This window comes from Calonectris borealis, chromosome 6 (genome assembly GCF_964195595.1).
Source record: "Calonectris borealis chromosome 6, bCalBor7.hap1.2, whole genome shotgun sequence".
NCBI lineage: Eukaryota > Metazoa > Chordata > Aves > Procellariiformes > Procellariidae > Calonectris > Calonectris borealis.
In genome coordinates this window covers 29558375-29581631 of record NC_134317.1, presented here as the reverse complement: position 1 = coordinate 29581631, position 23257 = coordinate 29558375, and the positions used below count along the sequence as shown (strand labels likewise).

Below are 23257 nucleotides of genomic sequence, written 5' to 3'. Positions count from 1 at the left end.
GGACGGCACCGAGGTGTTGGTGTATTTGAAGTTCAGAAAAGCAGGAGCTGTCGAGCTATCCAGGAGGAAAGTCAGAGCCAGGGCTGGGCTTTTCTTCCTCCTCAACCAAAACAAAACCAAGATTTTAGCTGCTTCAGCAGTTAATCACTGCCTGTGTGTCAGAAAGAGCCATGGAAAACTCCCTTTGCTCCATAAAACCGAGCAGACACGTCTGTCACCCTCCTCGACACAGCCGTCCTGCCGCGTGTTGGCAGGGAGGTGGCACCTTCCAGGCACTGGGATTTTCTTGCAGTGACAGCAACAGGCAGCGGTGACGGGGCAGCCCGCGGCGGGAGGCGGCACGGCTCCCCTGCCTGTCCCCACCCTCATCCCTGTCCGGGCTGCAAGGGATGGGCGGCCCCAGCGTGGCGCTTGGCTCGGCCTCGGCACAGGGCGGGAGGTGTTTGGGCAGTGCCCCCGGGGAAGCCCCCGCGGCAGAGGGCTGGGCTCCCCTCACCCCCCTGCATGGGTGCAGGAGAGGGATGCGGTGGGGACGGGTGCGTGCGAGCCCGCGGCTCCCCGTCACCCTGGCTGAAACGGCACATGTCACCCATAGGAAGCGCCAGGCCTGGTTTTCTACGTGTTTGCAGGATGTCTCCTCATCCAGCAAAATAAATAAATCGATAAATAAGAATTGCCGGGCGAGACGTGGTGGCAGGGTGCCAGTCCCAGCTCAGCCAATTCATTTGCAGTTCTCATTAATTTGGGCTGACCTTTGCTCACATTTCCACCACGAGCACGTTCAAAACAAGGCAGACATTTAACTTTGTTTTGGGCAATGTTACTCTAATGTGGCTTTTTTCTGCATAGCTCTCTCTTTTATGGTAATCAAATGTACTGCCAACTTTTCTCTTGCTATGTACACCAGCGAAGGGAACCAGATGCTTCTTGTTTTCCTCCGAAATGTATCTGAATGTTGTTTTTTGTTTAGTGTTTCGGAGGGAGGGCTGGCTTACAGACAGCGTTTCGTAAATCCAGCCCTCGCTGCACCCTGTTTCCCAACTTACGGCGGGTCCTGGCTGCGGCTTTGCCGTCTCTCCTCAGCCCAGTGTGGCGGGGGGCTGATCCCCAGCCGTCCCGGTCTCAGCGGGGCACGGCTGCCAGCCGGGGAGACCCCACGGGAGGGTCCCCGGTGCGGGGGGAAAGGCGTGGGCTGGGCAGGTCCATCCCACTGACTTCTTGCACCACAGAGCATCTGCGGCCTGGCCATGTTGTGCAACCGGCCACGGCTCTCGGGGAAGCTCTGGGGTCAGCCCAGAGCCACGTCTCGGGGGAGCCGATCCCCAGTTCAGGAGCGGGTTGTGCTGCTCATGGGGATGCATGTGTGGATTTGCCTGGCGAGTGCTGGTCTGCCTCTGGAAATGGAGGGGTTTCGCCCCGGCGCTGGGGTTGTATGGGGCTCGCTCCTCTCTGGGCGGTTTAAAGCTGGTGCGTTGTGCGGTAGGGGCTGCCCCTCCTTATGTCCACGCAGGGTCTAAGTTGTTGAAGCCCACCCAACACATTCTTGCTGCACAAGAAAAACAAGCGGTCTCGGGCAAGATTGTCAAAAATACCTGTGCCACCGGGGCACCTCTGGCCATTTTTAATAATGTCCCTCCTCTACCTCCATCTGTACTTCTGCTGCTATTTTTATAATCGGTTCTCTACTTTCAACTCCTTATCTTCTTTAGCTTTCCCTCTCCTTTTCACTCTTTATGCCCTAAAATCTTTTCATCACCCCTTTTTTTTTTTTTTGGGGTCTGATTGGGCTTTATTTCTTTTCCTCTGCCAGATTTATGTGAGTTGTCAAGTCCAGCAGCCGTTTGTCTCTGCCTGATGACAGACTTGCCTTCCCCCCCCAATCCAAATCAGATTCATGGCTGTTCTTTAAGGCCCTTTAATATTTTAATGCTCCGACTATAAATTTGATTTTCTTTAAGCTTCAATCCTTCTGCAGGCCTTCCCGCGGCTGGGTTGGCGGCTGCCCCCCCGCTCCCTGGTGTGATTTGCGGCGTGTCGCAGGCGGCGTTTGGGGTGGCTTTGCTCCGTGCACGGGAGCGGAGGGCAGGGGAGGGGAGCGTAGCAGGAATTCGCTTTCCCTTAAGCCCAAACAATTCTTCAAAACTTGACAGGAATTGACATTTTTTTTGCTTCCAAGCTGTGATTTGTTGTGGGCTTGTTGTGCTTTTTATTAAAATGCTCTCGTGGAGTGCTTAAAAAGGTTGGCTTTACGGAGCCCCAGCTTCCTTCTTTAATAAAAGCAGCCTCGGCTTACAGTTTTTCCCTCTGATGTGTCAGTTGGGGGACTCGCTTTCCATCTCAAAAGCACCCAGACTGCTTAAATCATCCTTATTTCTCTCGGAGGGAGAGAGACTGTTTGCTCTCCGAAACTTTTCACACCCTAAGTTAATAAAACTTCTCTGCTGAAAAGGATGGATGTGACACTGTGCTGAGGATTTCATGGCCGAGCACTGGATTATTGCTGAGGTGTAAAGGGCTCCCCAGCTCTGGTAAGCACATTGAATGTCGTCTTAAAATACGAGGTTGACATTCATCTGGCAACGGCTGTCCCTGAAGGCTGCTGAAAGAGCTCCCCGCCTTTGCCGGTGTGGCAGAGCTGGGAAGCGCTTCCCAAGGGACAGCACAGCCCGGGGCAGCCGGGCGAGGAGGGGGGGCGAGGGCAGAGCTGCCCCGGGCCTCTGCTGAAGGCCGCTCTGCTTGGGAGCGTGTTTCGAGGGCTGCGAAGCAGGCTGGGCTGGAGGCCAGGGCAGAGTTACTCTCCGTATAAACCCAAGAGACCAGGAGGGCAAAAATAGTGCTAGAAATTTTGGCGGCGTTTGTAAAGAAGTCAGTCAACGCCGTTATTAAGCACGAGATTGGCAGCTGCTCCGAGGAGTGACAAAGCAGCCCTGCACCACGCCAGGAGGGACCCGATGATAGGAAATTATCAGCAGCTATTTCCTCCGGGTTTGTAAACGTTTAACCGAGGAAATGTTAGGAAAGTCTTTTGCAGCAAACAGTCCTGAGCCACCAGCCCGCGCTGGCTCATCCCGCAGCCTCCGCCCACCGCAGCAGCGCAAGGAAACGGGGCTGTATTTCTTCCCTTGATTTTTTGGCGCCCGGGCCAAGGCGGGGGTAGAGCTGCTGAGTGTTTAATTCAGTGCTTTCCATTTCGGATATTAGTGGTGCAACTGAGTTATGATACAGGAGCAGTCATTCCCTCTCAACACATTAAGGATTAGTTATTTTCCTATTAAACTGCTTTAGTCATGGTGAATTTGTTGCCTTAAATGGGTCGCTGTGTGTAACAGGCATTGATAGGAAAGCCTAATCCCACCTGATCAGTGCGAGCGACAATACGGACCTACTGAATTCAATGCAAATTTTGCTATGAATATATATGGACCAAAAGTCGGGGTCCCCTCCGTATTTACAGCCACAGGGCTCTGCTGAGCACTTCTACCCCAAGCAAGGCTGAGAGGACGTGGGCACAGCAGCGGTGGCACCAGCTGCACTGGGGTCCCCGGTGCTCAGCTCACCAGGAGTCAAGGCTTGGGGTTTCACCACCGCCTCTCACATTCGGGTGGGTTTGGCGCCTCTGGGGTGTAAAGCTGGGAGGTGTGAACTATGTCAGTGCGGCTACAGTAAGGAGTGCAGTCAAACTTCCCCAGGGAAGGTGCCTTTATGGGTCTGAGCGTGGCAGATACGGAGATGTAAAGGCAACGTGCTTGCAGTGGGCAGGCTCCCCACGGTCCCCGCGGGGAGGGGATGTGAGCACCAGCCTCCCTCCTGCCTGCCAAGGTCACTGTCCACGGCAAACCGGCACCAGGTTTCGCTCAATCCCCTTGGACAGTTGGTGATAGCGCCAGGCTCCGGGAGACAGAGGAGCTCTTCAGAGAGAGACAGAGGAGAGAGAGGCGACGGGAGGCTCCACTTGCACCTGCCTGCAATTAATTAATTACGAATCCACTCATTAGCTCAGCCCCATGGCTCCCCTCACTGCCAAGCCCCCAGCTGTCCAGAGAGCAAGTCATTATTTCAAAAGATTTCCCATTAAACCCGAAAGCAAAGGAATATTTCAAAGAAGGGTAAGAGACAGCAAGGGTGCGTGCACGACTGCAATCAGCTCTCCAGGACGTGCTGGAGCGGCTGGATCCCCACCTTGGCGCAGGCTGAGAATGGTGAAATTGATTTCATTAGCCCGCTCAGCCGCTGATTACTCCTGTGCCACACAAAGTGCCCCCGCGGCCCCCCAACTCCAGCCTCCGCTGGTGGCTGTACCTGTGTGTGCCTGGCACATGCACACGGGCACCCCCGGGCCCACCCCACCCTGCCGGCCGCAGAGCAGCCCACCCAAACGCAACCCCAGCTCGTGCTAAAAACCCCTAAAGATTTCGATTTCCTGAGGTGGGTGCTTGCCTCCCCGTTGTGCCCAGGCGGCAGCTGCAGCCCAGCTATCAGGCTTTCAACCCACCTGGCGCACGCATCTGCTTTGCCGCCCGTTTTTCTATTACCTGCTTTCAGCTCCTCGCTTTAGCGGAGGCGCCTCTTTAACCGCAGTGATTTACAGGCGGTGTTACGGCAGGACAGGTCTGACACTGATTGAGTCGCTTATCTGCCGTCTCTGTCCTGCTCGCTGACAGCCTCTCCCCCAGGTATCAATCTGCACCTCAGTTTATTCCTGGGTGAGGCAAGAGCTGTCAAGGTTGCAGCTACACCGTCATCTTCCTCTTAGCTGCCAGCTGCCCTTCATCGCTTAAAGACCCTCTTTAACACATGAGCGCTTTGGGAGGGGGCCACCGCATTGGAGGTAAGGAGGCGGCAGCAAAATTTCATTTGCTCTGGAGGTGCCCAGGACTTGATGGATTGGCTCTCGTTTGTCAGGGCGCCCGTGAATAAACAAGTTTCCATGCTGCAGGTTCAGCCCCACTGCTTCTCCAGCCGGCTCCCTGCAGCCCCGCGCTGGCTCCTGGCCGGCTGGTGCAGGGAGAGCGGCAGGGTGCTGGGACCCCTGCGAGAGGCGAGGCTCACCCTGGGCTGGGACCACCATCAGGGTGGCGGGACAGTGTGGAGAGAGGGTGGAGAAGACAAGCGTGGGGGGGCAGGCTTGGCTTTGGGGTTTGCCATGAGACCCTGCTGCCGCACACCTCTTGTCACACCCAAGGATGGGGCTGAAGCCAAACCACAGAAGGCTTTCCTGGTCCGGTCACTGCCCGCCATCACAGGGCCGTGGGACCAGGACAGGGGCATGCTGGCACCCGGCACCTGCACTCCGGCGAGGTGGCTGAGCTGGGACAGCCTGGCCCCCTGAGGAGGGGCTGAAAGGAGCAGAGAAGGCGCAGGTTGCTCCCTGCGTGGTGCCTGTGCCACCGCGCTCCCAGTCACCCCAGCCTCGCGTGCAGCCAGGGTGTCCCCACAGTGTCCCCCCTCATCCCCCCGGCTGGCCATTACCGTGCTATGCGGTTGCACTGCAAAGCCTTGACTGCACCTTTCTGCTCAGCGCCGAGCCGTCTTAGTCCTAAATGATGTTTTTCTTAGCCTAAAACCGCACTCCTCTTTGGGATCACTGGCAGCGCTGGCCAGCGGCGCAGGGTGGCGGGAAGGGACCTGTGTCCGCTTTTGGCTTTGTGCTCAGGTGCTGCTCTTGGGCCAGAGCAGCTTCCAGCCATCCCTGGCTCCGGGAGCAGAGGCCGTGGGAGAGGCTGTGTGTGAGCAGGAGGATGCCTGTGTGCGCAGGGTCCGCGTTACAGCCCCACGTTACAGCCCCGCGTCACCTCGGGGCGACAGGCAGCCCCGGGGTGACCTCCGCAGGGGGTCAGGCAGCGCAGCAAAGGAGGGCGGTGGGCACGGCCCCGCACGCCTCCAGCTGTGCCTCAGTTTCCCAGGGGTTTCTGGCTGCCCACAGCCCTCTCAGTTCGGTTTTCTTGTTGTTGCTCCTTCATAAATACAAAAGCCACTGAAACATAATCTCTACCATAATGTTTATTAAATAGTAATTTTAAAAGGTTTTTATACAAATCATATAAACACAGTTTGATTTTTTTAATTGGTTTTTTGTTTGTTTTGTTTTGTTTTTTTTTTTTTTACACCGAAGAATCACAGTAAAAGCTCTTTAAGTCCATAAGTCCTGGCTCAGCCAGGGAACGGTCAAATACCTTGAACTGCAAACCCTGGAGAAGTTCCATTTCTGCATATAATTTCTGAATGGTTTAATTCCCATGCTTACCCCCCGGCGCCTTCCCACAAAATGAAATCACGCAGCGCTACAGCCTGCCCGGTAGCAACATGTCCTCGCCATGGGAAGGGTGTGGAGGAAACAGCCCATTTCAGCAACGGCATTAACACCAATCTTTTTTTTCTAGTTTTCTGAATTTCACAGAGGGAATTGCAATCAGCAAACCTAATCTATTTGCAGAGGAGGATGCAATGGATCGAATGCACAGACAACTTTTTTTTTTCCCTGTTAAAGTTACAATCGAACACAGTTTTCTGTAGAACAGTAAAGCACCCAGCAGAGGTAAGTGAGGTATCGGCTTTGCAGCATTATTGGCCTGCTCCCGCCCGGCGAGCGCACGCGCGTGGGCCCTGCCCCGTCTGGAAGGGGCGAGTGGGACACGCAGGGCGGACGCTTCGCTGGGCCCGTGCCAAGTTAGTGCCAAGATCAGCAGTACTCTCCTGCCCCAGATCAAGAGATATATTAACACGAGTCAGTCCCACGGAATAAGTCACGTACACGATACATACAGAGAATTCACGTGCGTGTGCAAACACACTATTTCAGAATATATGTATATACGAACTCTTCTCTCTGTACGCCTACTAGACACCATAACGTCACCTTTTTAATTATATATTTTTACCTATTGTTTGCCTAAGTCGACTTTTCTACTGTATGGTCCTTTTCCATTCATCCTTCCCCTCACCTGTGATTTGAAAGGGATAAAATCATGGAGCAGCAGCAATCCGGCTTTGAAATGGTCTGGTACATTTCCTCGTACTGCCGCTGTTGCTTTTGTGCAGTAAAATAACACCCCTGGGGAATCTGTCCACGAAGAACGCCAAAAGAAATAAGGTGATTCGAAAGGAGAATCTGAGATACATTTACTGCCGTTTCTGTTGGGCGCACAGTGTGAATTAAAAAAACGAAGGCCTTTGTGTGTGCGCGTCTCTGCGTGTGCGTGTATGAACCGTGGATGTTTGGATGACACAGCTGCTGGTATCTGCTTCCCCAGTAACACATGCGTCTCTCTTACAGTGGAGAAGTCTTTTTTTTTCCCCTAAAAACTTACTGTCTGATGGAGCTTTTCATGAAACACTAGACAAATGTTCCTATTCCCACCGCACCGAGGAGCAGCTGTGGCACTGTCCGTGCTCATCTCCTCTCCAGATGTTGCTCGTCTCCCCGAACACCTGGCCTCCTCGGGATGTGTTTGCAGGGGTTGTGCAAACTGAGCTTCACAGCACATCACACCTTCGGCGCTCTGCGGTTAGTGAGGGAAAAAAAATCCATCCCCAACCCAAGCTATTTGCTAGGCAAAATGTAAAATCAGGACATGTCAGCTATTATCAAAGAGCCCCTGGAAAAGCAAACCCAACGTGCTGGAAAGGTTTCTCGCTTATATATGTGCAAGCTGATAGGAGCGATCCCTCTGTACTGAATTGGAGATGAAGGCATTGGTTTGGGGCCCAGCATTTGAACGCTCTTTCTCCATTAGATTGCTTTCACAACACTCCTCTCCCACGGCACAGCGGTAAGTGGAGAGGCATCAGCTGCCAGACAATGTAGCCAGACCACTTGAAAGTAGAAGTACCAGACTTCTTCAGCCGGGCTCTACCCGGTAGAGAGCGGTGAAGAAGAGCATTTTGCTGGGGAAGGATGAAGGCCTCGCTTCTTGTTTGATACAGCACTGATCATCAGATGGAGGAAAAATACTTCTTCTAAGGCACTTGTTCAAAGTAAACCAAAACACAGCTCATAAATAAAACCTCGGGGTTTTGCTGCTGATCAGAAGCAGCGCAGCTTTGCTCCGAAGGGGCTACGACAGCAGCCGTTTGGTCCATCGGTGCTGACAGCGCCCGCTCACGCCCCCAGCCCCGGGGAGAACGGGAGCACCGCGAAGGCGAGGGGGGCCAGCGGGCACCACGGCCGGGCTGCCGGGGCTGTGGGCATGGCTCCAGCCTCCTTCCCTGTTCATTTTCCCTCCCTGGCACTTCGGAGAACCTCGGCGCTTGCCTCAAGTCAAACCCCGAGTGAAGCCCCCTTCCCAAAGCCGTCGCCTGAGCGCCAGCAGCCTGACAGGCTCTATCTTTTGTTTGCTGCAATTTTCTCATTATAGCAAAAAAAAGAAAAAAAAGAAAAAAGGCAGGATCAAGTGGGGTGGGAGATTCAAAGAAAGGCCTTCCTGATGAAGGCCTCAGCTGTTGCAATCCAGGATCTGGATTTAATAAATGGCTCTTATTCACAAATCACTTTAAGGCTCTTCAGCTTCTCTCAAAGAGGTGCTTCTACACATAGGGTTTCCTTTCTAGTTTATTTCTTAATGACTTCAGAAAGCGCTGCTGTTACCCTCGACACTAAAGCCAGTATCCCACCTTTCCTCCCTACCAGGAGAAGGGAAGTTGAAGGTGACAACATGCTTCCATTTTCAGGACTGGAAACTGCAGCTTCCTTGACTTAGTGTGAAGTGCACAAATCCCTAACAGCCAAAAAGGTATCTGGTCAGGGTCTAAAATGGATGGGGTCTCCGCGCGCGCGTGTGTTATTTCTAAAGACAGGGTGGCTGAAGAAATCCCTCAGCCTTCTCAGCAACTCACCAGAGAAAGGAGGTGGGAAATAACGATCAACATTTAGCTTCTCACATCCAAAAGGTAAACCAGTCTCCCTCGCCACGTCCCGGCTACTCGCATCAGCAGAAAATGAAGATGAACCAACAAACAAGGGTCTCAGTCCCCCCTCGCCCAGCACAGTCCGGTTTGCGGGAACGCCCGCTCGGTCCTGGCGGAGCGCGACCCGCCGGCGGGACCTGGTGGCAGGAGCAGCGCCTCCCCTCGCTCCTCCTGCGCCCCTCGTTCCCCGTTATGGCATTCAGTTCCCATAGAAAACAGCAAAAAAAGTAACCCCCCGCCAGCCCACCTCACCAGGCGCAACACCGAGGGTGATCCCCAGGGCACTCATCAGGCCTCTGAGCAGCACTTCTGGTGGTTCATCTTGACCTTGTGCTTGATGCCGTCGTACAGCTCAAAGTTGTAGTTCTCCAGCGTGGTGGAGCTCCGTGAGGACAGCCCGGCGTACGAGCACGTGCAGTAGAGGAGCAGACCGGCGCAGATGGCCCCGAGGAGGACGCCGAGGGAGCTCATCGCTATGATGGTCACTAGGATGGGATCCAGGGTGTAGAGCCAACTTTTTTCTTTGTCCAGCTTCGGGGTTCCTGGAGAGTTAGTAGAGAACAGTGTGTCGTTCCTATCCGATCCAAAGTAATCTGCAGTGGAATGGGCACTTATTATCCAGGGATCACTTTCCGCCCCCACCATCTTTATGCATTTCTTACTTGGAGTTGTGATGGCCTTACAAGAGTATAAGCTCCCCCATAAGTATATCTCAGCAGAATTCTCTAACCCAGGTCTACAAATAATGTGAAGCACCGAACTATCAAGAAAGTTAGGTGCCCTAGCTAGCATGCTAGCATTTTACACCCACTGAAACTCTGGCCCTTCAAGTGCCATTGAGTTCAAAACTACGGAAACAATCTGTCACAGCTCCCAGACTTAATTTTCTCCATTTACAAGTCAAAATGCTATGCAAGCAGCAATTAATGCTTGAAAGATCAGTTCCACTTGTCCTAACACAAATACAATATATTGACTTTGCAAGGTTGCTTGCTGTTGAAAAAGGAAAACAAGAAAAGAAAACTAGTATCTTTGCCCAGGCACTGAGTCACCACTTGCGTGTACGTTCTCAAGCGTGTTCTAGCTCCTAACCCCCATTAAAGCTGAGGTTTGTGAGTAATTGTAGCATCTGATACTGAAACACAAGCTCCCCCAGATAAACTGCCATGTGGCATTTGGGTACCAACCTGGATCATCGTTGTCTTCAAAGTCTCGCTCAGAGATCGGAAAGTCATCCTCCATTCTTGGGAAGTTCACTAGAACAACAAAATGGGAAGCACTGTTTGTTTAAAGAGGTCTTTCGGGGCATTGTTGCCACTGGCCACTGGATTGCGAGACCGGCCAGAAGCAAGCAATAGCTGAACTACTGCAAGGCTCTTCCTCTCGGAAGGAGGAAGAACTCTTCCCCTTCTTCCTTCGGCCAAAGTCAATGAAGACTCTTGCACACTCGAGAGAACAGGATCTGCCCACTACATCACAGTTCATGACCACCAAATGACCAGCTTTTAAGAAGAAAAGAGAGCGAGCGAAAAGCAAAGAAACCAGGTGACTTGAATAGCACTAAAATATTGTCATTGGTGCCTGCATAATGGCCATAATTCACTGTTAACATGCTCATGGGTATGATCCTTACAACTTTGAATAGGATCTTAGTGCCTATCATTACTTGCCACTAATGCTAGATCCATTTAGCACAATCTACTTTTCATCTTTTCCCATACATCTTACTGGACACAGAGCTTCAATGACCCAGTTTCTCTTTGGGTTTCAGATAAATTCACAGTAATTTGAGGAAGTCATGTATCATCATTGTATGTTTTAATGCAAAAGCTGGTTGAAATGGGGAGAGCGGCAAATGGGTGTCCATATCTAGGCATTTATGTTAACATTTCTCTGATCCAAATTCCTTTTAGTGGTGACATTTCTTTTTATTGTTCAGCACAGATCAAGCACTAGTAACCAAATGCACATGCTGTAATCCGAGCAGAAGAAAGTTATTTTCCTGTGCAGTCTTCCTAGCATTATCTCTACGTATAGCTACCATGTTTTCAGTTTTTTCCAAAAGAAAATGCCCTTTCATTTTGATCTGCTTAGATTTTTCAAAGCTGACTGTAAGTTGGGGTGCTCAACTGAGAAGGCACCTCGAAATGATCAGAAATGCAGAAAATCAGGGACTACTAGGAAGCAGTAGAAGTCACACCTCTGAAATAGTTGAATAGTGGTTGCAAATTAAGGCTACTTCACATCTTGCGCAAAAACAGCAAGAAGAGTTTTAAGAGATTACTTAAACCCAACCAAAACAAGAACGTAACTTGTGCCTAAAAAGCCACCTGCAACGAAATTATTCAAAACCTTATAAAAGAATACTTGTGCATATTTGTACACAGATTTAGGACTGGAAAAGGCCTCCTGAATTGTCAAATCTATTTTTTTGCTCTCCCAGGCAATGGTATCAGGCAATCCCCGCCAGCGACATGTCAAGGTTCACTGCCAGAGCAGGGGGCTCTGCTGAATGCCACGCCGCCCCACCACCACCTCACACCGGACTGCAGTGATCCCCCGTGCTGGCACTGATCACACCTTCCCAAATACCCATTCTTTGGGCAGGACTGTCTTCTGCTCTCTGCACTCAAAGGATTAAGGGATTTCTTTGACTTTTCAAGCGAACCTTGTGTTCCTGGCAACGGGAACACACAAAACCCAACACTCGCCCCTCCTAAGGATGAGCTCTGCATCTAGTGAGCCAGGTAATTAAGCTGACTCAAGGCTGCTGGTAGCTTGTTGAAGAAACATAGGTGCACACCATCTTCTGTAAATCCTTACTTTAGCAGCGAGTTCACATGATTTCTCAACACTTCCAGAACTGACAGGCCCAGATGGCAACATCTTAGGGCTGGGAGAACTGCCTGAGGGCCTCTTGCAAACATTTAGAGCCGAACATGTGGAAAAATAACTTGCAAAGCAGTTCACACACGGAGACGTCTGCTTTGCTAGTCCTCCGTCACAAGACAAGCAGTGAAATTTGCCATCCGTGTCACCCACACAACCCTATGGAAACTGTAGGTTGCTCGAACACAAGCAAAGGTGGAAATTGGACCACAGTCTGCCCAAGGAGCCCACGTGTGGAGAACGGCCGTTGGGAATCTTTTGCCTTTCCATATTGTAGCTCCTCTAAATTTTGTGTGAGAACAAGCTAGCAATTTGGTGCTTTTTTGTTTCCCAGGGTAGCCTTGAGGGAAAAGCCAGAAAAAACAAAGTACCGCTTAATCAACACTTTGAAAAGAACACCAGTTCTTCCAGCCTGAAAGGAAGGAGCGCTGGGAAAACTTGAAAAGAGAGAACATTTATACAAAAAGCCCAGCCCAAAATCTATTTACTCTTCTAGCAATTTTCTCAATTCCCCATGATAATATGACTCCAAGTCCTGCTTAAATGATATCTTCCTCCTTGCCCATTCTCCTTCCTCCTCAGGCCTGTGGTAGGCCCTTATTCTTCTGTTCCCCGCACGCCATTTCATTGCTATCAGATTGTACGTTGTCACGCAGGGCTCCACGCTGGCTTTGGAAAAATACAACTCGACGTTTCTTTTTCCATACTGGGGTTTCTTGAGTCATTAACAAAATGGGCTCTGGCTGTGTGGCTGGCTGTGGGAATTGAAGCTGGTGGTCTCGGTTCAGTTCCTAGTGGAGATGATTTCCCGTCACAGAAACTAGCCTGCTATTTGTCATCAATTAAGCTCCTTTGTGACAAATCTGAGCAATATTGTCACAAGTGGAGCAGGCCATGGAAAGTGACCCCCTTGGAAAGCAGTTCCCAGAAAAGCCCTGCAAGCTGCTGGGCAGAATGGGAGAAACACGCATCGCCCTGTGCTGTGGAGAGCTGCTTCCTTCACGGGCAGCTTTCAGGCGCTATCTACTTTGCATTTTAAAAGGAAAAAAACCATACTGGGGAAGGGTAGACAAGAAAGTTAGGGGGAACTGTATTTAAAGAGGAGGAGCGCTTTCTCCTGAGTGAAAGGCCCTTTTTAAAGCGTGTGTGCTGAGTGACGGCTGTGAGCACCTAGCCGGTCACGCCCAAGAGATGATGTTAGCGATGCCGTTGGAAACGGCCGGATGCCGAGAACAGGCTGTTATCTGTCGGATCTGAGAGCGCTGCCAGCTAAGAGGCTAATTTATGGGACCTGAAAAAAGAAAGATGAGATTCTAATCAAAGACAAGGAGCAACTTAAGTACCATGTTCGTATGAACTCACATGGAGGGAGAGCAGGAGAGAATTAGTATTTGCAGAGATTAAGTAGCTTTAATGTACATCTGTTTTAAAATAGTAGCAGGGGCAGGAGGGATTGGGACAGGGAGGGGGTTACTGGAAGGGGGGGGTGACATGTGCTCAATACGCCTCGCCAAGAGCAGACGAGGTTCTTGGTGTCCCACCACAGACATACACGCGCCTCTTGCAGGAAAGCTCTCCAAACCTGCCCAAGGCAGCTCACCTCTGCAAAGCTGAGGTCAGCGCATCGTATGGACTGGCACGTACTTCCCGCCACCACACACGCTCAATGCCAGCCTGCCTGCATGGGCTTACCAGCAGTGCCCACCGCCTCAGGCAGAGACCTTTGCACCCAGCCAAGAGCTATTGCTTTGGAGAGGACACCCAGTCCCAATTGCTGGAGCCTAGACACATTCCTCCAAGGCAAATGACCACCATCGAGAAAAAAATTGCTGTTTCTTTCTAGACTGACTTTGCCTGGTTTAAGTCCGGGCACCGAGCGTTGCCTCCTGCCAGGTCCCTCCATCCCAGGGCAGAGCTCTGTCTATCACCATGCGTCTCTCTACACACAGGCATTTCCAGATGTGGTGCCTCTCGGGCTCTTTCTAGGTGAACAAAATGAGCCTCTCAGCAGGAGGTGCCTTTCCCAAGCGATATATCAAACTTGCAGCGATTTCCAGCCCTTTTTGTTGCCTGCCTGCAGCCTCTCTGCTGCAGGGGAGCCCGGCCTGGAGAGTGCCTGGGATGTGCTCCCACTGTCCCTGGGCTCCTGATCCCCACTTCCCACACGGGTCCGTGGGCTCTGGGGATGAAGGGGGATGCACCAGGAGATGGTGGCTTGTGGGCTCTGCTACCTAAGCGTCTTTCACTTCCCAGTAACATCTGTGGCTGTGCCTCTTGGTACAAAAGAGGGGTAGCCAACTGCCCTCTGGTCCTTTCCACAGCGGGGAGACAACCGTGTGCTGCTCGCTTCTGTGTGCTTGCTCACAGCAAGTGCCTTCCTATGCGCTCACCCCTCTCTCCTGCTGCCACGACAGCCATCTCGGCCAGCGCTATCCCGTCCGGCAAGGGGACCATGGGAGGTGCACAGCTGCTCTGCTGCCAAACAGCGCCCACGAGAGCCTGAATCATTAAATCCACCTAAGCCCAGGAAAACGGGGTCAGAAATTACCACTCCCCAGCCTTGGCAGAGAGAGGCAGAGCTCCAGCTCCGCCCTGATCCTTGCTTTTCTCCCTTTGCTCATTCCCAGCCCTTTTCTCTCTGTAGCAATAGCGTGACTCCAACACACATCATTTTGTTTTGACGTAGCAGAGCAGCCGCTGTGGCCTCGCCTTGACACCGCTCCGTTTGGCGGCGGCGCGCTGCTCCTCCGGCTGGGAGCCCCGGGGGCTGGGAGGCGACACCTCCCACCCTTGGTGAACAGGGAAGCGCTTCTCAAAGCAGCAGCACAGGCAGCAGGCAGAAACACCCCCTCTGAATCCCCCATCGCTCTATTTCCAGCCGAAAATCTGCCTCACTTCTCTCTTCCCCACTCCTCCAGAAACACAGAACGATTTTAGTTTACAAAAGGGCTAAATCCCTGCCAAATTTCAAATTAAAACAGTGCTTTGGCTACAGCTGAGCATTAAAGAAAGCAAACAAGCAGCCTCTCCCCTGGCCCTCTGCAGCGCGGGAACCCCCGGACCTTATCCTCAGATTGCCTCGGGACTGCCCCGGCGGCGGGGCACACCGCGGCACCATCTTCAAACCGGGTGGCACCGAGGAGCCTCTTGCGTTCCTTGGGCTTCCCGTATGCAGAGAAGATGGGGAAGCGCGGCTAGGCAGGTGAAGACCCCAACTGAAAGCATTCAGAGACGTGAAGCCGGGCTGGGCGTTGGTGCAGAGGCAAACGTGAGCAGGCAGCTATTTCCAGCCCTCCGACGCATGGCACCCTGCCCTCGCCGCACGCATGGCAGATGGCCAAGGCGGCCGCCCAAATCAGGGACCCTGCCAAACCCTTCCCGCAGCAGCCATGTCCTCCGTTGCAGCCTGACCCTTTCCCTCGCGCCTCCCCGGTGTGTCCGGCTTTTGCACCTCTCGTTGGCACCGGCACAAGGCCAGGGAAGCAGTGGCGGCGGCATGCATGCATACGGCATTACAGTGGCATTCTACAGCGTGGTTGTCCTCTCCCTCTCTCAGCGCTGGACTAGCTGGGTAAGGAGCCGCCGTTCGGGTTCGGTGCTCCGTGCCAGAGCTCACCGGTCCGAAACCAAGCAGCTCCTTGGCGCGAGGGCAGCGCTGCCGGCCCACCGCCGCCGCACAAGGGCTCGGAACCGGGGGAGAAGCCGGCAGCTCTGCGGCATCCTGATATGTTTATCGCCCTCCCCGTTGTTGCTGTTTGTTTTTACAGCGGCAATGGCTAACGACACTATTCCTCAAACTGGCAGTCACGCCTGCAATCGCTGCTAAGAGCCGCCAAAGCCGCTGATGGAGGAGCTGTGGCGGAAAGCCAAGAGGCTGTCCAAGCTCGCCTCGGGGCCCTCGCCTGGTGTCTGCGTGCCAAGCTCTGCTGCCCTGACACGGGGTAACCAGGGGCCAGCCCCGATAGAGTCAGCAGGTTTTCACAGGGTTTCTAGAGGGGCAAAAATCCCAACACAGCCCCGTGCACGATCCGGTTTCTACCTCATTCCCTTGCATTCCCAGCAGAGGCATTGTAACCCGTCCCTGCCCAGGGAAAAGCCAACCTCGCCCTTACAGCCTGGAGGAAAGCAGCCCTGGGCTCCCTGCGCCAAGTGTCTCCTGGCAGGCGCTTGCCCTGGCAAGAGGCTGACCCGGCTGCGCGTCCCGTCTCCAGGCTGGGTGAATGAGCACCGCGCTGTGCAGCCTGCTCCTGAGCGATCATCCATCTCGGGCATGCTGACATCGCCCGGGCAAGGCACGGCACAGCCCTTCCCATGGGCAGGCCATCGCTCCCTCTTTCATACCCCCGTTTGCCACCGGCTTTGCCCCATGCTTACAGAGAGCGCCCGTGGGCCCTCTCCCACCAGCCGCACGGGGTCACTTTCCCTACAACACGGCAGCGACTGCAGAGGTAAAAAGACCGACACATCACCCCACATACAACTGGGGGAGCCATGTCCAGATGCTCCCCATGGCACGCAGGAGACACCAGGCTTCCACCCCTAATGCCGCTCCCTGAAATATAGAGCCCCAACTGCTACCCCAAAAAGTTTACCCCTTTTTTTTTAAGTAGACTCTTAAACGCCTCCTCTACCTGCAGAGGAGGATGCATCAAAATCACAGTAAGTTGTATTTATTTTCTTAATCAAAGCGTGCTCATTTTAGCTGCTTTCTTCCCTATGATGCGCTACAGCCTGAATAGCACCAACTTTCCGGTCAATCTGGCTGTGGCGCACAGACGGAATAATTAAACCCTGAACGATTCCTCCCTTTTCGTCTGTTTACTTAACAGAATTTTTTTCTTCCATGTTGGGAAGCCATCAGCCAGCCTCTCCCTCCCTGTTTTTCGCATGTGCATATTTGTTTTGAATTTTGCTTGGACAGTCACTGAAGTGTACAAAATGCAAATTACAAGTGTATGGGCTTTGCTGTACAATTAGAGAAAAAAAAAAGCCAAAAAAAAAAAAGCAGCATGGGTACTCAGCTTTGCTTGTGTTTGAACAGCCAAAGCGAGGGATCACATATGAATTATTTGTTGATGGCCTGAATTCCTAGTAAAGCCAGGAAGTTTCATTGCAAAGCTGAGCTGTATGCCAGGATAAAGAGTATGATAGAAGGAAAATAAATGCAGGAGGGAAAGAAAAACCTCTCAAAATATATTTCACATGAAATGTGATGTTGCTGACTCCTCTAAAGGGGTGAAAGGTACACCTGAAGAAGATGGGAAGGACAAATGCTGCAGCAGAGGTCCCTGCAACAAGCTGGGAGGACTTGGGTGGAGGGAAGGCAGGGGACGCACACCTCTCCAAACCCTCGGTGCCGCGCCATCTGGGCCGCTGCCGCACAGCTCTCCCCCCCAGTCCGACATGCAGAGGCCCGGCAAGGATTTCATAGCAGAGGAACACATTGCCATTTTCATTATTAATTTTGGTAATGGCTTACCCAGTTCTCGTTGTGCTTGGGGACGGAGCCCACAGCTCAGCTGAGCCGGCAGCCAAGCCGGCCCCCGGGGCCCCGGGAAGTCGGATGTCCTGTCTCCAGGGGCCCCGGACGGAGAAATTCTGCATAATCACATCGAGCAATTTAGCACTTAAGCAACGTTAGCGAAATCCCCAAACAATCCTAAGTGTCAGTCCAGCCGCCCAAAACTCCCACTAAGGACTGGTACAAATGTAATGGATCTAAAAGCCGCTATTAATGGCCCGATCCTGAGTGCAGGGAGGCAGGGTGTGCACGCCAGCTGTGCTGCCGGGAGCTGGGGGTTAGCCGCGGGTCTGCATGCAGCGGGAATGGGAGCTTCACTTTCCTAAAGGATATAGCCCTGATGCTCCAAAAGGAATCATGGAGTTCTGAAACACCACTTTGCTTCAACCGACAGCGTTCTTGTTAGCAAAGAAAGAAGAAGGAAGAAAAACCCCAGATATTTGTATAAAAATATCATCATTTTATTACATTCCACACAATACATCTTCAAAGAGTTTCAAATTTCCACAAGATATTTTTCACACACAGGCAACTGGGCAACGCTGGGGATGTCAGGGCTCGAGGAGCAGGGAGAACTGGGAATAAAAATCTTGAAGTGACCTTCTGTTTTGTCTTTGGTGATTTTGGTTTGAAAGACAGGGTGCCACATTCTCCTCTCTGACACACCAATGCGCACTTGCTAAAGTCCATGGGGGTGAACCTGGTCGAAGCGAGGGGGTCATCTGACCTAGGGAGATTGAACTGACTTTGGAAACGTGACAGTATCATCTGCTGACATGGCTTGGGCTGACCTGAAAATGCAGCAAGCGCATGCCTATACTTCACATCTGTTTTAATTTGCAGCTGCCTGAGGCGGGGTGGGATTTCACATCGCAAACCATAGGCTCTGCAACACCAGTGCTGCGTAACAAGGAGGCTCACGGAGAAAGCACCCCAGCCCTGGAAGCCCCTCTCTGGGGACCTCTGGGCAGCACCGCCTGCAAGGTGACAGGAGTTCCTCTGGGTCCCTTCCGGCTCTGCTGGGACAGGCACGTCCCTGCCACCCTCGCAGGGGGGTGCTGCAAAGCTCAGGGGAGTCAGGCCCAGGGGAATGCTGCCCCGAGCACCCACCACCCCTAACATGCTCACGATGCCAAATCACCCTGGGCTTTTCTGTGCTCCCTGGACGTCTTAGACACTTGCTGCTGCAGCTGAGGGGGTCCCACTGAAATCTGCTGAATAAAGGGCATGAGGGGCTGAAACAGGCTGCATGAATAAAGGCAGGGAGGGAGGGGAATGTGCCACCCCCATCGACAGAGATCCCCTGGGGAGAGGGTTCTGCTGCAATGGGGGCCAATACCACGTACACACAGCACCATTTGTGTTTCCACTTTTTCCCCAGACCAAAAGAAAGCTCAAGACTGCAGGGAAGTTAACAGAGCTGCTCGCCTCGATTCATTTTATGCAATATCCATGGGCAAAGGAGGGGTGGGGAGCACTAGCAAGTTTAGAGGGGGCAGGGAATCTGATCACTCATCACAAATGAACACAAACAAGATGGAGAACCTTGCTCACTGGAGGTACTTTTTTTGCCTGCAAACAGATTAGAGTTAACGATTCAAACCACTTTTGCATGTCATCATTCAGTAATTTATATAAGGCATTTCCACTACAATACGCTGGGCCATTCAACAGTCGGAGGCGTGTTGGAGGCTCCATCTTGCCTCCCCAGTTAAAGCAGCAGCAATAGCTGGGCCCCCCAGGCGCACCTGCTAGGCTTTGCTTGCTAGATGTTACTGATGCTTTAAGAAGCAGAACATTAGCAAACGCAAAACTAATTGACATTCTAGAAAGTCAACTGGCAATTTTTATGATTCAGCAGCTATGAATTGGGCAGCGGAAAAAAACCAAACCCAAATCCCAGAAAGGGGAAATTATACTTGTCCCTTGAACATTTCTAGCAGAAAGACAAGGAGGAGCCCTCTCCCCCCTCCCCGTGTAAAAGCAAAACCATCAGCACCCAGAGTGAGGATACTTACAAAATAAATAAACCTTCAATTCTCAAGAAACTACAGTATTTAGCATCCACCTTAGACCTGCTGAAGTCTATGTGTTACCCTAAGGCTGGCTTTAACAGATACAAACAAAACATTCATTATGAGCTTCTCTGATATAAGGCAACTTTAAATAGATTCACTTGCAGGTGGGGGAAGAGGAGGGTTCCCCCCCCGCTTCCAAACAATGGCTGTGTTATCATGTTGGCTGCAGAAAGAATAAGATGGAGAGATCTTACTTTTTGGACGTCTATGAACCTCTCTGGATTCTTCTAGCCATCTGAGGTGGACATTCCTACTGTCCAGCCTGGCCTCTTCTTCTCATTTTGCACCCAAGACATTAACGCTATCAAACAAGAAACCCAGCCAAAGCTAGATAAGGCAACAAAAAAGCATTGCTCTCTTCCCCAAGTAAACAAATCAGGGTATTTACCATAAATGTGTCCCAGACCTTCCAGAGGGGAGGCGGGAAGGGGGGAAAATTAAAAAAAAAAAGGGGGGGGGGGGGGGGGAAGCATTCCCTGTGCAAGTAGAAGCAACAACAAGCAAATTAAAAAGGGGCTGTTTCTAAATATACATTCAGTCAGTCAGACGCACACGCTCCCATGCACACTCGCATACACAGATTTAGCACACGCGCGCACAAGCCGCACACACAAGCTTCCAGGCTTGCCATCAAGTTTCCTTGCAGGTTGCCTACCGGGAGGAGAAAAAAACAAACCAAACAAGCCTACCAACAAAAAAATACTCCCCAAACAAACACAACAAAACAAAAAACCCCACCCGATACCCCAAGAGTCCTCGAAAAGTAATCGAAAGGGAGTGTTCACTTCTGAAGTGAAGGGGCGGTGTGTCTCTTCTGGCGATCCAAGATGCAGCATTAGTTTAGAGTTTTTAAAAGATTCAGGGCGGGCTGGGGGGACGGAGAAGGGACGGAGATGTCTAAGAGTTCACACATATGCTAGGTAAGGAAAAAAGTGCAAAACTGAGGCAACGTATTTGAAGTCTTAGTTTGTCTGTCTGTCTGTTTTGTGTTTTGTTTGCTCTCTCGTTCCTGTTCGGCTCTCAGCAGCGTGAGCTGGGGTCTTGCTCTAGTTTTATGGTTAGGGTGGGCTCCACGGCCACGGGGGCCCCGTTGGCATAGTGGGAGGTTTTGTAGGTGATGGAGTGATCGCTCTTCTTGGCCGCATAGCGGAACCGGTGGTAGTGGAGCACAAGGGCCAGCGCGACGGAGACCAGCACCACAACAGCACCTCCGGCGGCAATAACGTAATACCAGTAGGCTGGGATGGGCTGCACTGACACCGTGTCCACTGTGGGCTCGGTCCCTGGCAGGAGGGTGGCCCCTGGGGAGGAGACACAGAACAGGGTTGCTAGGTGGGAGGCATGCAGACGCACAAAAAGAAACACACATGCTTTCAAGAGTACAGCACGGAGTAACACGAGGTCCCGGGGCTGCCTCCGGGTGCGGGGTGTGCTCCGGGGGGGGGAGCACAGCCTGGCGTTTGCTGAGCCCGCATACTCAAGTGCCTTTTTCTTCCCTTTTAATTCATCAGGCTGCCTGGGTCGCAATACAAATTCCATATGCACGCTATTATTACTGTTATTTCTGGCATCAACAAATGTTTTTTTCCCCTCTTTTTTTTGGCCTTCTCCAGATCAGCCGCCTGGTTTTGTCTCCACATGGCAGATGTTGTCAAGCAGTGACAAAACACATCACGTTCCTAATTGGAGGAAGAGCGTACTCTCAGGTGGCCAAGGAAGTTACCGCAGGAGACTGGGAAAGAAATTACAGGGAGAAACATTTGTCGTTCCTACGGAAAAGACAGAGAAGAAGATCTCTGCCTGAAAGTGCTCTGCACACAGATCTGGCTTCACTAGGTGCCCCATTCACAGACTTAGAGATTTCCTTATTTTTTAAAGCGAGAAAGGATGGTTACAATTATTTACATGGCGCAAGCTGCGAAATTCAACCCAGTGCTCACGTAAGAAACTCATGCTCTCTGCAGCTTAAGCAAGCCAGGACTATGAATTCATGCCAATAAAGCAAACACACCTAGGGAGGGCTGGAAAAGCACCTGCCTCCCTCGAATTCAAGGGCAGGCAGCACCCAGGCTCAGCCCAGCGATGGTTAACCCTTCCTACTCTTGCAGCTGCAGCGTGTTGGGAGGCAGGGCACGGCTGCAAGGTGCTGCTCCTGCTTACCAGGTCATCCCAGGACAGCTCGGCACACATCTGGTGATCAGACGCGCGTAGGACCTTAGTGCCAGTCCGCAGAAGCACGCACGCACACGCGCCTCCGGCAGGCACCGAGGAGAGGAGCGCCGGTGTCTGTGCTCACACCCGCAGCCCGAGAGCGGCTCTGCACTGTTCCTCCTGCACACGCTGCTCCCACCTCCCCAACGCTGCTCGCGGGGGCGAGCTGTAAATAGCTCGGGAGAGATGCACTTCTGCACTACATTTATTTACTGGCTACTTCAAGGGGGGCAAAGTCCCCGGCGAAACTCTCTGAAGTGCTCGTTCTGCCGTGGACACATTGATCCCCCACACTCCGCTTGCCCTCTCCCCTTGCCCCCGGCCCGCTGGCGGGGGGCAGCCCCCTGGCTGGGTGCCAGCAAGCAGAATTTTGGGGGCTCCTGCCGTTTGGTGTCAGCGTATTGTTGAGCTCTGCGCTAACCAAACTCCAGCTTGGTTTCCTGAGCCGGCTCGGAGGATGCCAAGGGGAAAAAACAAAACAGTGCAGGATGCACCCGGCTTTGCTAGCAGCAAGGGCATCTCGCAGCACGGCCTCTGCCCTCCCCTCCAAACACTGCCCTGCCAGCAGAGCCATCGGCTGGCAAATTTGGGATGGCGACTGCTTTTCTGCTGCTGGCGGCACAGGAGATGTTGCAAAATGATGGTTCCTCCGCCAGTCACAAGGCTTTCCTCCCCTCCCCATCCCCCAAAACCCCGGCACAGGGAGTAAAAATAAGAATAAACGCTGCGCCCAGATGCATAGCTACAACAAAAAAATCCCCCAAAACGAAGGAAAAAACCCCACACAGGCAAGACAAATCCTGCTTTTACAGAGCAGGAGGCTGGGAACCACCCACGTATTTGTCATTGTAGGCAAGAAATTCGGATGTCTCAGGAGAAACCTACCTGCCAGATACGCCGCCCTCGCCCTGTCTCAGCCCAGCCGCCCCTCGCTGCCAGGAATGGGGGTGGCCCTGTCCCTCCTGCCCCCAGACAGCGCCTGGGGAAGGGGGGTCCCGGCTGGGCTGTGTGTTCGGGGTGGCAAAGGCAGGGAGCAGGCAGCCCTCCGACCTCCTTCTCTACCTCCACCGGCCACCCTGGCATGCGGGGAACGAAAGCGGCGCATCCCTGTGCCTCCCGGAGCAGCTGCCCCCCTGACCCAGCTGCATGGGGGGTGGCAGTGTGGGACACCCTATGGGGGCCGCCGCCAGCCCCCCGCCGGGGTGACCATGTTCAACACCGCCCTGAGCTTCACTGATAACCCGCCACTGTCTCCCACCACAGATCCAGCCGGCCGAGCCGCCCAAACCCATATGCATCCCACCGCCATCCCCAATGGATCAGCAACACCTCGCCTGTGCCTGACAGCACCGGGGTGCGGGACCGACCCCTGGGAAGATCGCGGGGCTGCTCGCTGTGCAGAGGCCGCTCGTGTTTACACTTGGTGACAGCCTCTGCTTTACATAGTGCCTTGCTCCAGCGAGAGATTTACAGGCGAACAGACTCTCACACCACCGATATGCACCAGGCCCCGCCAGTGGAAACCAGGGTGGGGAGAAGGGGGCAGGTGTCAGGGGTGCCGGTGGCTCCTGAGCCTACAGAGGGGAAGAAGGTTTCCGTGGGCTCCTGATGGCTGTACATTGCCCGGTGCCAGGATGGGGGTACAAAAGGTGGG

At 52.8% G+C, this 23257-nt stretch overlaps 1 protein-coding gene across 2 annotated transcripts in view; it reads right to left on the bottom strand.

Moving 5' to 3' along the window:
- Positions 1-5747: 5747 nt before the first annotated feature.
- NRP2 (neuropilin 2) overlaps positions 5748-23257 on the bottom strand; it is a 90721-nt gene continuing 73211 nt past the window's right edge. The window contains exons 16-17 of one of the 2 annotated variants that reach the window (XM_075153429.1): positions 10092-10160; positions 5748-9497 (exon numbers count right to left, since the gene is read on the bottom strand). In XM_075153429.1, coding sequence (XP_075009530.1) covers positions 9193-9497; positions 10092-10160 — 374 coding nt within the window. In that variant the 3' untranslated portion in view covers positions 5748-9192. Of the gene's footprint in view, positions 9498-10091; positions 10161-17753; positions 20694-23257 lie in introns of those variants that run through there. The other variant, XM_075153430.1, reaches the window with a different exon arrangement.